The sequence below is a fragment of the Calliopsis andreniformis genome, chromosome 3 (genome assembly GCF_051401765.1).
Source record: "Calliopsis andreniformis isolate RMS-2024a chromosome 3, iyCalAndr_principal, whole genome shotgun sequence".
In the NCBI taxonomy this organism is placed as follows: Eukaryota; Metazoa; Arthropoda; class Insecta; order Hymenoptera; family Andrenidae; genus Calliopsis; species Calliopsis andreniformis.
Window position 1 is genome coordinate 17,604,843 of NC_135064.1, and position 16,359 is coordinate 17,621,201.

Sequence of the window (16,359 nt, forward strand, 5' to 3'; positions counted from 1 at the left end):
TACGCGTACGAATTTATTCTTATTAATCACTTAAAAAAACGGATAAAACCATCCTCTAACATAGACTTCACTTTTGGAATGTGCTTCTTACTATTAAATATATTTATTATAGTTTCTTTCTTAATAGATGTTAAACTGAATCAATTAATTACGGATGAAAAGGGTGATATTAAGGAAAAAGTCGATCAATCAAGTAATTTCATTCCAATATTTTATTGACCACACAGCCTCAAAATCTGACCGTACACAGCATGTCATCATATGCCGTGCTCATACGCGTACATGATATTGTGGAATGCGTGAAAAACACCGACTTCTGGCTAATTAGGTTTAGTTACCAAGATTGTGTTAAGTATATTTTTGCAGTATTGTATTATCGCGAAGAAAAATATCAGTACATATTTTTTACGTACTAAAATGTAAATTTTGTATTGTATTCGTTCCGTTATATACTATATTTTATTTTCATATTAATGAGAATAATTAAAAAACTGCACATAATATTAAGTTATTTTAGTATGAGTGTGCGTTTTAGATAAATATACATATATAAAATAATCCAACATATTATATTAAAACAATTATAATAGATTACTATAATTATAATAATATATAATTAATTAATATTTATTAATTAAATCTAATTAATGTTTTAAATAATATATGTATATGAGGAAATGTTGAAAGTATTATTGGCACTATTTTTCTTCGCGAATAATTTTCTTATATTGGTCTTCTGATGATTCCTTCAGATAATTAATATTTACGTGATAGCTGTTTAAGATGTTCGATATTTATACGCTTATATATTTTTTTATATATGTAATATTACTCTTAGCTATTAAAGGTACTGTTAGGCATTCTTATTTAAAAAAATACATTTTACATAATTGTCAATGAAATTTTTCTACCTATATGTCGCCCATGCAAACTTATCATAGTCGATTCTGGAAAGTTTGCGCGGTCGATTTATAAAAGTGTGGAGAAAGGGGTAAAAGAGAAATGAGATCATGAGAGAAATGATTCAAAAAAGAAACGTAAGAAAATAAATAGAAAACATTTTTACTGCTGTTTTGTTCATGTAGCCTAAGAACTGTTTAATTTAGTTTCACAACATGACGTGTAATATAGAAATAACAAGTTACTTCAAAGTATTGATACACGAGTGTCATTAGTTATTTATTTAATCCCTTTGATATATATTTTTATAATTTGTAATTATACGTGGGTATTATTACGTAATGCAAACAAATAGGTGGTAAATTAAAATGTTCGTGCTACTTATGCGATTTATGTATATTTATAAATTGCATGAAACTAATTCTCTTATGTGGGGGAATTCAAATACTGAATTTCTTCTAATTCTGTATCGAGTTTTTATTCCTCTAAACATTTTTAACATTGAAACAGTTTTAATATTGAATTGAGTTCATCGAATTCTTTCTGCTTTTACCATTTGATCATGTAAATTTCGAGATTGTGTCTATATTAAAAAAAGTGTCTATATTCAATATTGTATTGAATATATATTAAATAAAATTAAAAGAACTATGACTGCATGTAATTTTATAAAATTATTATCAATCATTTTTTAGTGGGAAGGAGTTAAAATTCAACAAAAATGAAGTTGGCTTTTTCCCTATATTCCGCAAAAGAGTACGAAGTACATTATCAATATTTATACAAACAATTGTCGTTGTTGCAAAAAAAGAAAAGAGAAGAAATGCGTTCATGAACGTTTGTGAAAAGTGAAAGGGGAACGAAGTGTGATAAGAGCGGTGATTTTCCAGCATTCCATATCGACGTTCAATATGTTACAACACATCTGTCGATCCCGAGAAGCTCCTTTTGCGTTCACGAGTTGCCATATGTTAATTCGAAAATCGTCGAATGATCATCACGGAGCTCAAAGAGAACGACAGACGATATTTACGTGATATCTTGCTACGTGCTACTTATTATAGTCATTTCTTATATAGTTGTGTCTGTAATTGTATAGTAATTAAATAAATATCCTGAAACTTTCGATCTTGTAATATCGTTTCTCTTTTCTCTTGCGCCATCGTGCGCTACCCATACAGATTACTTGCTTTTCTCTTTCTTTTTCTGTTTCTTTCCCCTATTATACTTAAGTATGTAAATTTATGTACTCAGTGTATTTCTTTAGTCTTTGTGTGATATATTGCGACGTGTTTGTCATTACTTTCGTTTCACGATGTCGATTCGTACCACTTTCGTCGTTGCTTCTTCGTTTTTACAAAGATTCGGCCTTCCCTCGTTCGCCCTTTAAACAGTTCCTTCTAACATTACCCCTTCGTTCGTGTTTCGCAAAGGAAGGACGACGGAGCGGAAAGTTGCGATAAAAAAATAAGCAATCGCTTTATGGATTTTACCGGTTATTAACTTCTCACATGTCAATGAATATCTCATCTGTCAGGCGCTTTCTTCCGCGGGTAAAAGAAGCCAGCCGTGTTCCACTTCAATTTAATTCTATTCCTTATTAAGTATAGCTGCGATGTAAAGTTGTTTATTTGAATTTCTTTTTAATTCATCCAATTACAAACTGAAACACTGTTCTAACTTTTTTAAATAAAGTTATTCCATATTTAAGTAAATATACTACTATGTTATTGATTTTCATGTATGGAGGGTTCACGGGAAAAGGGTGAATATCAGTTTTAATGAATTTTGAGTTTCACATTTTTTGGTGTTCTTGTACAGGCTCTTTATAACAACGAAGAAATAAGGAAGATCAAGAGATGACGCCTGGATATTAAAAAGTAAATTTTTGTCTCTTGGGAAATGCTAAAATTTGACATTCCTCCTTTTTCCCGAAGACCCTTCACAGGTTTAACTCGAATCCAGATCAGATTTATAGTATTCTAAATTTACCTCTCGAGCAATATTTTTAAATATTTTATCCCTTGAATGAAACTATTCAAATAGCCAGAAAATTCTACGTTCGATAAGTACATTAAAAAGGTTCGACCGACTTACACTTGTTCTCTTTTTTTAGGAACATTTCTGTTGCTCTTATGGTGAAATTATCACCATGTAGATAGACACTCGGAAAAGAAAGGTCTGAATGCAGCAAGTATTCAGTAATTAGCGATGGTTGATTACACGAAATATTTTAAAGTTACTTTATACGCATACCCCTCGTTCGACAAGAAGTCCTCTAGCTGCAATCCAGATCTATTGGTCCTAGGAGACTTCTTATCAGCCTGGAACAGTATTTCAAATTTGTGAAGCTGATGTCTCAAGTTTAAAGTAACATTAAAACTTTGGTGAATTCGAGCTTAAGATAACTTAATCGATGTTCTTTAGGTATCGCAGTGTTTTATGGCGCACGCGAACGGGGCCTTTAAAACATAAAACAACTTCTCTTACGCAATTAAATGTGTATTTACGGTCGACAGTAGTTCGAACGCGATATATCGATTAACTCTTTAGCAAAACAGATAGAAAACTATTAACTTTCCACCTATTTAGAATCATTGGTTAATTACATATTTATATATGTATCTAGATTTACCAAATAACCGATAAATACAACAATAATCTGATAAGTATTTACGATGCTCCATTAATAACAATAGACATATTGACACGTTGCTCGGCGGCAAACTTTTCACAGAATCGTTCGTTTGCGCTTTCCAAACATAACTAATACAATTTAATCGTATAAATCAGGGTCAACAATATTTAAAACGCACAAAGCAGTGTTTCGCGATCACTCGACTGCTGTTCGAAACGTACCAATAAAGATATCATGCTTTCTTTTTTTTTTTTTTCGCGTATCCTAATATCTTGTTCGTGTTGCGGAAATCTTAGCACAGACCACATAATCGTACACTCTAATTCCACCATTGATAGCAATTGAAACCACGAGGGGTTCGCAACTAAACAAGGGCTTCATATTTTCTTTCTATTCAAACGTAAATTACATATTTACAATCGCGAAGCGGTTCCCATTGGCACTTGAAAACAACGTTACAATTCTTCGACCCCATTCCACGGTTATATAAATAAAATATTTTTTTTGTTACGAAAAAAGAAACACGACTATCCCTCTAAAGGAAAACATTTGCTAAGAATGATACATTAACGCGTGTAATTGAATGCACTACAATGTTTAGAGCAATGTTATGCTTTCATCCATTGCAGCGTTTTCTATTGAAGACAGTCTGAGAATTTTCTCGAAAATTCTTAGAGGATAAAGCATTTGTTGAGTTTTCAATCGTGATGGGAAAGTCGATGCTGAATCGAAAATTTTGGCTGATTAGCAACAATCACAACTTTCCTGATTAATAATCGTCGAGTCACCCTTCGGCCAGTCGACGTGGAGATAGTGTTAATAGTTAATTTTGGAACAGGAACGATTAATCGTAATATTGTTTTTAAGCTTGATCTATGTTCACGACTTTTCCAGGATCGTCTCCACGTCTTGTGGACCTTTGCGTACAGTTTACAAGATTACTCCAAAAGATTTTACAGAACGTTTTTATTTGATGCGTTGAAGCTGTGCTATCTTCCTAAGGTTACTTTGAACAGTGAATATTAAACAGGTAACTGGGTTGGGATAAAGAAGTTGAATTTGAATTTGAATTTTCTCTCTAATTTTTTTACATTTCTTTCAGAAATTGAAATTAGAATAGAAATTACATTAAAAGATTGTTCCCGATTGTAACAGTTTGTTCTGCAAAAAATCTTGGAGAAATCCTTGCATTCACTTAACGAACAAATTAAACACAGTTGCGAGAGCATCGCTTGTCTCTAAATATTCATTACGATTAATTCACATTAACTTTAACGATGGTCTTTATGACAGGACAGGGTCGTGCAACGAACTTAATAATTGTAACGCATTTATAAAATATAATTTATTGAAATTAAGGATTAGTAATCCTCTTGGCATGGAATTATTTGTTACTTACCAATAAAATGTCGTGTGTTTTTAATTTCTGAATTTTCGTTAATAGATAAATGAAATGTTAGAAGTAATTAACACTTTTATCTGATTTCTTAATGTCTTGTGGTCATTCATTTGCATTTCTAGATTATAATTTTTCGACAAAACTTTTCAAATCTACTCGATTTAAGCATGGACGAATACGTATTTCAATGTATTACCGATAACGAAACTCCACCTTGGAAGTTTAATAGCTTCATTAAAACACGACCCTGCGCTTGCGATAATAGTTTCCAACAATCAGCTGGTGTTCGATTTTTCGTAGTTAACTGTTTCGGTTTCTTCTTCTCTTTGCAATCTGGTCGGAGATCTTAACAACTATATTTATATCGTAAAGCATTTTGTAGTGTGTTTCACCTGCGATCGCCTGCAATCGGATGGAAGCATTTATCGGTGGTTAGCAAGCACTTTGCCTTTCATTTACAATTAGAAACAAAATAAACAAATTTGCTTAGGTACATCCATTCAGCAAGTTCTTTTTAATAATCATATCCATTTTTTTAAGTACTCAGCGGTCATTCAACGTTTCATTAGAATGTTAATTAATTTATCTAGTTTCTCTGATAATCGCCCCCTAAGAGGCCTCATTTGTTCATATACTAAAACAAATTTCTGCAAATACTTAAGAAAAAACTGATTTTCGATGTATTAATGTCTTTTCTCAAAAGTCGCATTTAATTGAAAACCTTCTTTACAAAATTCAGTTTACTTTGGACCAAGGATTGAAAACAGTTATCCTTTATAAAATCCTCTCAAAAAGTAGGAAATATTCTAGTATATTTATCAGACTTCCCCTTCTCCCTTTTCTTCACATAGTGTCATCAATTATTGCCCAGCCCCGGGCCACACAAAAGCTTAATCCAACCCAGTCGACAATTCAACATTATTTTTTCTCGAACTCGAAATAAATTGTATTCAGGTAATAGTAAACTATACGAAGATGATTCGAAAGTTGCCACTTTTTCGGTAAAGTTTTCTTCCAAACTGAATAATTCTCGTAATCATGAAAGTGATAGATTTCCCTGGTCGACTTTCGAAGTTAACGAAACAACAAACACGGGAAACACTGTCGATTGCGATATCACCATGTGACACGCGTATTTCTTCATTGAATCGATGTCTACAGTGTTCAGCCATTATCGAGCGATCAAAATCAGTTTACTCACGTGCGGTTCAGGTCGACACGCAATTGTTAGACATTTCACGCGGTGCATCCGCAGTTGCATCGATCGCAGGTGGACGTGCCGCCACTCGCTTCAAGCCTAATATACATCGAGTATTAGGTTTACAAAACAGATACCCTACTTCATCATAGGGTTTCAAGGGGTTGGATCGGTGGTTTCACATTGGAGAAGGATATGGGGCTTTCGGATAGTTGGAGACGGAGATTCCAGGAAAGTCGATAGGGCTGGGAGATAACTAGAGTTACTCCCTTAATTTGTGCCAATCAGCGATCTGCCTCTGCGGCGAGCTGCAAACTTCTCTCCAATGATTCAGAGCTGATTCCTGACATTTTGGCCCGCCGAATTCGAGCCGCCCGATTACCTAAAATACGTGCCACTGTGTTAGAAGCTGTCTGATGCGTTTTAAATGGAAAAGGAATTTAGATCGAGCTTCTCTTTCGTACACAGGTTTTTTAGAACTGTATATTAGGTATATTTAGGTTGAGATTTAATTGGTTAACAGAATTCGTGAAAAGAGATGTCTTACTTCAATGTTAATTTAAGAAGTATGTATGTTTAATTTAAAAAAGCATTTTCCACGTCTATTTTTTAGTTCTTTTAGCTAAACATTCCTATAGAAAAATCGTACTTATATAATAAGCAAAGCTTATAATTCATATTAAATTCAAATCACTATTGTGTATAGAAATTCATAAGGCACTTTAACTGGTATTAAGTTTATATTTGAAATTAATTGTAAGTAGCGTTTTTAAGATAAAGTTTCTTCCAATTACACAGAACATTTTATATTCGGTTTCAGCATGGAGGGTTCTAGCGTCCTGAAAAATTCTCGGATTGATTTCTCGCTTAAATTATGTTTCACCGTGTTCTGCATTGAGCTACCTAAGAAAATTGTGAAAAATCACGCTACGTAGATGTTCGAGTTTTGATGTCACGCTATACCACGACTACTTCCAGAATTATATAATACGACACTGTAGAATATAAATGTGTATACATTGTATACGTACCCCTAGGCTTAATGGCACGATCAATCATACACGTTCTTGTTGAACAACACTACCACAAACGCAACTTAACGCTAGCGTATTGCACAGAATGATGAAATTGCAAAATAGTGTGCTAGAAGTTACTATACAATTTGAGTTCAATCTTATACGAAAAATCATTTTGTTTTATCACGAATTGCAGCTAAACTTTATTCATTTTAATTAACACGATGACTGTCAGTTATTGTTAGGCTTTATCACAGTTTTTATCAATTATTTCATTAGGAGTTCTTTATAACTTAATCCCCAGTTGTATGAATCAACTTTACTCACAATTGCGTAGAGTAAGAGGGCCACTTTAAATAAAGAAAATTGACGAGAGTATAGTAATAATCATATAACAAGTTGTAACACTATTAAACTGAAAATTAAAGTATATTTTCAGTTGATAAAGATATTTTTAGTCAACAAAAAAGAAGGAAGATCATAGGGTCTGCACACAATAATTGCCACTCTTACCCTAGATTCGTAGTATTTAATTAGATAAATCACAGGATCAATGGAAAAAGAGGAGAAGTGAATTTTTCCTATTAATTATAGCGACTTACCTCGTTCCTTGTAACACGATCCCAATCGAGCAGCATAAGCTCAAGGCTGATGTTGTTAAGACCATCCGCGCCATTTGGAATGTCGAACGTGAAGGACTCGTTGAATACGGGGCTGAGGGTGCGTTTCTTAACGCGCGTCTTCCTCTTCGCGATGCGCTGGTTGTTGTACAAAAGGTAGATCTTGACGTATGGATCAGCCAGGCCTGTCACGTCCATCTTTGGCAAATTCTGTGCCTTCAGTACAACCACTGTCAGTCGGCTGTTGATTGGTTGCCAGCAGAGGGAAACCAACAATTCGCCCCTGCCTTGTGATTGAATCTGTAAAAAGAAATACGAGTAGTGTCTTTTTTCAGTCTCTTATTAGGATTCGCCAGACGAAGAAGTTTCAGGAGAAATTTAAACTTAATCCATTTTGCTGAATATTCTTACTAGTGATAGTAATAGTAATCGTAACCTATACTTTCTTGTACACTATTTTGCCCAGAAACACTTTATAATAATAAACAGTATATAGACGCTTACTAAATGAAAAGAATTGAAAAAAAAATCTACAACTTACAAAAAAGTGGAGTACTCTAATGCTATAAATATTTCAATTTTCAAAATGTTAGAGAATCTAGATCAGAAAAGCAAAGTAGGAATGAAAAAACTATTAAGCTAATTTCAAAGATTCTCTTTTATAACAATAATATGAAGAAACAGAAGTCAATTATGCATATTTAAAAAAAAGAATAGGAAGTGAAATGATTAAATAGTTTCTTACCTTTAGGCTTCTAGGGCAAATTTTTCGACACAATGATATCTCCTGGTTATCAGCGTTCTCCAAACCGGGTACCGATGACAGTGCACATGTCAATTCACCGATAATATCGTCCCGAGAGTATCTATCGAAGCTGAGTACTATGAAGTGCAGGCTGATTTTCTGTGGACGATAACGAAGAAGCTTGCTTTATGAATCACTTCATTAATGTGCGCGTAACATTGATCTACTTTGAAAGCGCTAGACGATAAAGTTCATTTGAACTCGGACTTTACAATCGCAGTCATCGAATTCTTTTCGATGTTACATTAAATTACATAGAAAAGTGTCGTAAACTACGTATTTTTTACTGTTCATGTAAACAAAGACAACATTGTCACAGAAAATTGTGAATAATATACGAAATGAATTAGATCAAATTTTCTTATAGGCACCTAAATCAATTTTCTATAAATAAGATTATCAAGAAGGTTTTATTTTCAAGGTTTGTGTTTTTTTTAAATTAAAAATAGATAGTTGATTTTGAATATACAAAATTATGAGTACCTGGAGCTGGTCTTTCGATATCCCAAAGAACGTGAAGTCTTCGTCGTAGACTGGATCCCTGGTGTTTCTGAGGACCCTTGTTTTCACCTGATGCTGTTTGTCAGGCAACAGCTTCAATTTAACGTACGGATCACTGGTGGCATTCTGCTCTCTTGCTGGCAATCCTTTGCAGTTCACTACGGTCACTCTGAGCGCATTCTGCTCGCTTATGTATCGTAATTTGAATACAAGCTGGCCCAGATTATCCTTGTTATTCTCTGCTGTGTGGTTCTTCTCCCGTTCCATTTTCTCATTATTCTCGATCTCTGCCTTGTCGCGTTCATTCTCGATACTTAGGGCCACCTCACCAGAAGGAGTCTGAGCTGGTGTACCTACGGTTCATCAACAACTAATTGTTGCTATCTTATAAATTCATATGCTGAACTTCCTCAGTCTTACCGTATTGGTGAAAAAAAGATTAAAAGGTAAATGATGGAAACATTATAATATTACAAGAAGGAATATGTTTTCTTGTCATCTATTGTCACATGAGTTGAGAAATTCCCTGAAGTAAATCTGTGGTATTAACAAGATAAGTAAAATCTAGAATTGATGTTATTTTAAATGTATGAAACAGTGTCAGTGTTACCTAAAATTTGTTGTGAGTGTAGGACTTGAATACTTGCAACTTTGACAATTGGCAGAGAACCTGGTATACTGCTATCTATAGGGAAACAACTAGTATAAACATAGTAAGAGACGATAACAAAAAAGAACCTTAAATTTTAGTCCGAAAATATTGGTTGTCTTGATACTTGCACGTACTCTAGTCTTGATTTGCTACCATCGAGGTCTGATTATATTTTGAGAGTTTTCAGTAATAGAAGTTTTACAATTAGTGAGTCTGCAGTACGTAGCTATCATTCCACATAGAGGGTATTTGACAACAGGTGTCAGAAATTTTAAGTAACGAAATTGCGTTTACAGCTTCGTATCCGACTTGAGGTTTGTTTTACTATCGGCCTGCAGTAGCTAGGTAAGGCTTAAAGGTACCAGTAGGATAAGTCGCAAGCCAGACATAGAGAAATCAGTAAAATAAGTCGCAAATCAGACACAGAGAAATCAGTAGAATATCTAAATCCCAAATCAGACATGAAAAAGCCAGTAGAATAGGTTCCAAGTTAGGTCTTTTCAGTAATTTAATATCTCAGAGACGAAGCCTCAAACGCATCTTCGTCATTCTTGACTTTCGTTTTATTTCTGCCTGCAGAATAGCCCTTAAAATTTCTATACAATTTTATTACTAAAAATTAGAATCTCTTAGAAGTAAAACCACTTAACTCCCTTGTATCTCTTTCAATTCTACAAGATAAATTTTAGTACACTTATAACATCACCAATTCTCCCCTGTTTTTCACAGACTTCTTTAATTTATTTTCTACAGCATCACTGATTTTCCATGAACCTGACCATCAAGTAGAAATGCCTCTTCGACAGCGACAACACAAAAGGCTTCACTCGACATCCTAGGACACTCTGATGGTACTATTCTTTAATACGAACTATTTTATACAATCTACCTTCTCAAAGTAGCATCCTGGTAAACACTACACCGCTAAAATAAACATTGTTACCTGTACCCTGAGGTGTCCTGGACTGAGACGAATTGGAGGGCTGAGATCCAGTCGGGCTCGGCGTCTGTCCACCAGAACCAGGAGGACTCTTGGCTGGTCCCGTCGGGCTGGGGCTCTTCTTCAGGTAGTGGCTGGTGCTACCAGGACTCTTGACCGCTGTCGGCTTCCTGTGGGGCGGTCTGAACGCCAAGGACTTGTCGGAGTTAAGTTTCGTGTGCTCGCGACGTCGTCGGCAAAGCCACCAGGTCATCGCGACGGCGCAAAGTAGAAAAGCGGCGCCGATGCATAGCGCAACGACGGTTGTCGTCGACACTGAAATACAACACGGTACACCTCGTCATATGCTGTTTATCCTTATCAGGCAGGGCCGGGCATCCCTACAACCATTTGTCTCCCCTATTGCACTCGCGTCGAGATGCCATATGCACGCGTTCGAACGTTCGAACACTATCGTTTGTGACAGGCTGTCATCTCAATGCCCTATACTACTGCGTGTTTACCATCCTTGCGTCACTCTCGATGAAAAGACTCGTAGTATTATATACACCTACACGCGTTTCATACGAAGCTCTACTCATTACTGGAAGGCATCCAGATATGTTTGCTGTGGTTTATTAATATTCTAGGTTTCTCAGTATTTTCCTGTAGGGAGGTACCTTCGTCGGAATTTCGATCGTGTGATTTTGAGAACGGTCCATGTAGCTCGAGAAGAGGAGTCAATTGTAGGTGGTCATAGCGAGAAAGGTTCCTAAGGGGTAAACTTCGAGTGACATTGCGATAATTTGTATTTTTGTGTTTCTACAAATTCTTGAATTGTTAATGATGGGAATATATTGGAGTAACTTGTAGAAAACTATGGTTGTGGGACAAAATTGAAGTAAGTTATTTTTTCAAATTCCTATTTTGAAGAAATCTATAAATATAATTTAGAATTTGATATTTGGGGATAGGATTTATGTATTAAATTAACGTTTTCCATTAAGCACGAGAATATTATACCTACACTGTAATTCATACTACAGAATCAGAAGGATGTTCAAACGTCGATGACTGTCCGGATTAATATGAAATATAACTACGAAACGCGCTTCTGATGGCTATTTTTATTACTTCCGACAGGTTACCATTAAATCATCCTTCAAGTCTCAATCGATATCCTACTATACTCTTATTGTTATTGAATATCCGTAAGTCGGATAAGTCGTGAATAATGAAGATCCGATTAATCGAGGTTCTCCTGTACATCAAAGATGAAACCATGTGACCTATGTATATCGCTTCGCCCTCCAACCACAGGTACATCTGCTGAACTAGGTTTACCATTATCACAGCCACGATACTTCTATTAGTTCTACTGAAACTACCCCTTTCACCATAAATATCGCGGCCAGTAAATCTCCATTGGCCCACGGAAGTCATACAATACCGACACCTGGAACCTACATGCATCGATCCCCGAAAATTCGATGAGTCACGACCCGTAGATCTAGCACCAGCACATGGTCCGGAAACCATAGAACGACCCATCCTCTACACTATCGACACCTCGTCCCCTATACTCATACCATCATATTTTGCTGCTACAAGGTGCCTGGACTACAAAACCAAGGAACCTAGCAGACCTAAATACAAACAACCCTAATCTCAGGTCTGAGCGATGTTCTGACTCAAGACCACAACGTTAACAGCTGTCTGCAGGTATACGTAAAGGTGTCACGATTTCCTCCATCAACCATCTATCAGGATCACCGAACGACACCAAGGTGGGCTCGATTTCATGGGACGTTTCGACAAACGATCGACGACGCGAAGTGGAACGCACAACGAGGACCTGGAATCGTCGAGGGAAGGTTCGACGTAGCGGTCACGAGTCACGCAAGGCTCGGGGTACGCAGAAACGGGGCGGATTTCGCGATGACGGGGCTCCACTCACCGGAATTGACGGGTCGAATAAGTGGTCCGTCCTCCGTCACTCCTCCGACCATGTTCGGCCACGTTTATCCACGTTACGTTCTTTCGACGCTTTTATCCGCGTAAGTCACTCGGCCACGGCGCACTGAACGAATATTTACGGTGTGCGGACCGTTCGTGGTATTCTGAGGCGACCATCGGGCGAAATGCTCGATCAATAGTAACGGTCGGAGCTTGCGCGGAATACACGCCTCTCGAAAGGAGCCGACGACGACGACGACGACGGCGACGCTGGCCAGAGACAATGCTGCTCGGGGGTGGACGACGAAGGGGTGTTCTCGCGGATATCGGGGATCTCGCGCAGGTGACGATGCACTCGGGAAAGGTGCATCCACCGGTGGAATCGATGCACTATCGACCCGACGTTTCGGCAGCTTCACGGGCGAACTGTTGGCTCGGGTGCCAAAATTGGAACCTTGTATAAATAATGTGCCACCTTCTTCCATCATCTGGACGGGGGTGGGGAATGGGGGATAATGAGTTTGATGATTTCCTTGGGGGTTCTTTTTAATTTTGATGCGATTTTCTGAGGGAAGAGCGGATTCGAGGCAATCAATTGTGAGAAATAGTGGAAATTGAGGAGCGTTGATGGAAATTATTCTGATTTTTGTGTGGATTATGGAGAATTCTTTTTGGAGTGTTTGGAAATAGATTCTTGTTTTACTTATTATGGTTTTTTACTAGAAGTTATGGTTGTTAAAAGATTCTTGAAAATATTCTGGTGGAGATGGTGAGAATAAGGAGACAGAGAGAGCAAAAATTGAAATTTTGGTTTCACAAAATTACACATTTTTCTATATTTTGTAATAAGTAAAAGAATATCTTCGTAGAATATTATGGAACTTAACAAGATTTCCCAAGTTACGAGTCTTATATGAGGCGAATAATAAATTCCCATAGTGCGTAGATATACCTACAGTATCCTATTTTAGCAGAATTATACCAGCAGATACATATCTGGCCTATTGTAGACTATGCCTGTACATGTGAATTAGTGTTGCCTAATCTTTAGTTACGAAACTGGCTTCTCTTATTCCGCCTCTGTCAAATGAGATTTTCTCAAAATTACGTTTCTCAAACTGACAAGACTAGTATTGTTAGAATTAATATGTAAATCAATTGTCTTAAACCCTTACCTTACTATAAATAATAAGACTTTATTGGAAGATGAATCGAAGTTTTGTTGAAAATTTCAAGAATTACTTGGTTGATATATTTTGACTGGTTACTAATCATTCTTGAAAGGTTTATCGCTAAAAATATTTATTCATTACTGTGTCTAAAAATAAACCACTTTACCCCTCGTTGATATATTTCATTAAGAAGGGTTACATTTATTTATGACGCAGTATTTGCGCCTGGTTTGGAGAGGAAACTGATTTTTGATGGAGAGCAATGGGGTGATCCATTCACATCTATATTTATATTTGGGCGTGGACTACGGTGCAATGGATTCCTCACGTTAAACTGACGTTTCTATTAACATCTACATTTGCATTAATTATTATGATCGATATGCATTGAATTACTAATAGAAACATCTAATTTAATCTTTTTGACAATAATATCTTTTGAACATTGATATTCTATATATTAGCAAACATTTTATTATCTCTATGAATTTGTTATTTTTATTCATTTTTCTTCTTTGTCATATAATTTATTTTTTAGAATGATAAAAATTTAGTAAAAGGTAAACTGTTTCGTGAGTCATATGTGCTTATTTCCTCTGAGTAGATTCAAGATTGTGTTTCATTCCCAATTATCGATCTACGTTAACTGCATCATACGAAAAGTAATTCTTCCATGAGTCACCCGCCACTCCTAAGTATTTAATCGTATGAATATACCAGCATTTGTATGGCGAAGCGGTAAAAACAGTGATAAACTGTTTCTAATTGCTACTTTTATACTATACCCTAGTAATGTAGCTTCCACTAACATTAAAGCATCAAATAATAATTCAAACGAAATACTTCTCTTCGCATATCTATACGTTACAAAGAATTCAATTATTATTTTACAATTAAATGATCTAAACATCTTGATTAAAATTTGCTATCTAGAACATAGCAAACAGACGAAGAAAATTACTGTACTAATTACTCCACTAAAATTACTATACTTAATCTGTTTCTATTAATGAACTATAACTCGATCGGTTAGGTTTAAATCGTTGTTTCCATTCCACATTTATGAGATTCGAATATTGCTCTTGCGCTCAGTGGTCATGTGTAGATATTTAATCTCGTCAATATTTCTCTCGAAAAGTTTGTTTCATGTTTGATCGAAACACCTATAAAGTATATTAAACGCTCGTGTTTGTAGAAGTAACATACTCCAAGGCACGACGTTAAATATCTTATTCGCCAAACAGGTTCGTATTTTGCGACTTGGAAGCACGCTCGATGGTGTTTAGCAGAAAAATAAATTACTGAAAAATATCGCCGCGCGTATACATCGTGTGCACCTCTTTGAACATTTTATACGAGTGACAAATCGTGGCTATAACAGTCGAGCTCTTACTGAAATTATTATTGAACGTAAAACGAATCAATTTTCTTAAAAGTTGTTTCACACCGAGCGTAGTGGAGATACTGCAATTTTTAATATTTTAAGCTCAAGCTTGTGCAATTTTAAAACTGGAAAATAATTTTTGAAATCTGAAAGAAATGAACATAGCGACTTGTGTTTCATTTAATAAATAATCTTCCAGAGCAAAGATTTACTAGAAATTCAAAAATAAACGATGTTTCAAATAATTATTTACTGATGAAATCGTATTAAAGTCGAAATAAAGGCTAAGCAAACACACGATAAGAGCGTCAACTCTTGATCCACCTGAATGCTTCAGCAAACGATGTGATTCTGACCCTACTTTCTCGAATACGAGTTAAGCTTAAGCTCCGAATAATCACAGACCATCTTTCTCAGTTACAACATCGCTATCTTATCTTCTATCCAGCCGATGACGTCATACGGTATGAGACGGAGCACGCGCCGTGTATCAAGGGTGAATATCATATGCGAAAACGTGGGTTTCCTCAAGCGCATGTTTACCTATGCTCAACCAATAGGAGGATTCGACGATATTGCGCCATCATTGGAACAATTTTGATATACTGAATACTCCAAAAACAGGGATTATGGTTTCTATAGAAACCATTTCCATTTAATGATTATCCGGGTAAAATCGAAGAAAGAAAATGTAACAATTAAAACTGGAAAGACTTAAGAAAAATCATAAAAGTTTATTCGTACGTCAATTTTATAATCAAAGTTTTATGCATATTTGTACTTTATAGCCTTTAGATTGGACAGCATCGATTGCTCAGGTTTCACCACGCGGAGGTTGCTGGAGACGTACAGAGAGATAGATGGAATCAAAGTTCCATCGATCCTCCTTTACAAAAATTTTAAACTAACAAGCTAAAGATATTAGTGGGCGCTAAGTCCCATCCATGTCTTTGGCTTACTAATTTAAGATTTTTATAAAGGGGCATTGATGGAACTTTGATTGCATCTATCGATCTACCTCCCTGTGGATCTCTACTCGCAGCTCGCAACAACCTCCATATAATGAGAGCTAGGCAAACAGTTCTGTGCAAGTTAATGGATGCGAACCCTCAATAGGTATAAGACTTTAATTATAAAATAAGTAGTGGTTATTAGATTATAGTTACAAGATAAGAATGTTCGTATATATTTTGTATTAA

General features: G+C 35.8%; 1 protein-coding gene across 2 annotated transcripts; it reads right to left on the reverse strand.

Moving 5' to 3' along the window:
• Positions 1-189: 189 nt before the first annotated feature.
• Syt4 (Synaptotagmin 4) lies at positions 190-13,049 on the reverse strand. Of its 2 annotated transcripts, none has more exons than XM_076375657.1 (6): positions 12,606-13,049; positions 10,679-10,984; positions 9,060-9,430; positions 8,517-8,675; positions 7,754-8,071; positions 190-6,517 (listed from the first exon to the last, which is right to left on the reverse strand). In XM_076375657.1, exons 1-6 carry the CDS (start codon positions 12,655-12,657, stop codon positions 6,398-6,400), a joined length of 1,326 nt encoding a protein of 441 aa, XP_076231772.1. In that variant the 5' UTR covers positions 12,658-13,049; the 3' UTR covers positions 190-6,397. The 2 variants fall into 2 exon arrangements, with proteins under 2 accessions (XP_076231772.1, XP_076231771.1); XM_076375656.1 differs by having other exon boundaries at positions 10,673-10,984.
• Between the last annotated feature and the right edge of the window lie 3,310 nt (positions 13,050-16,359).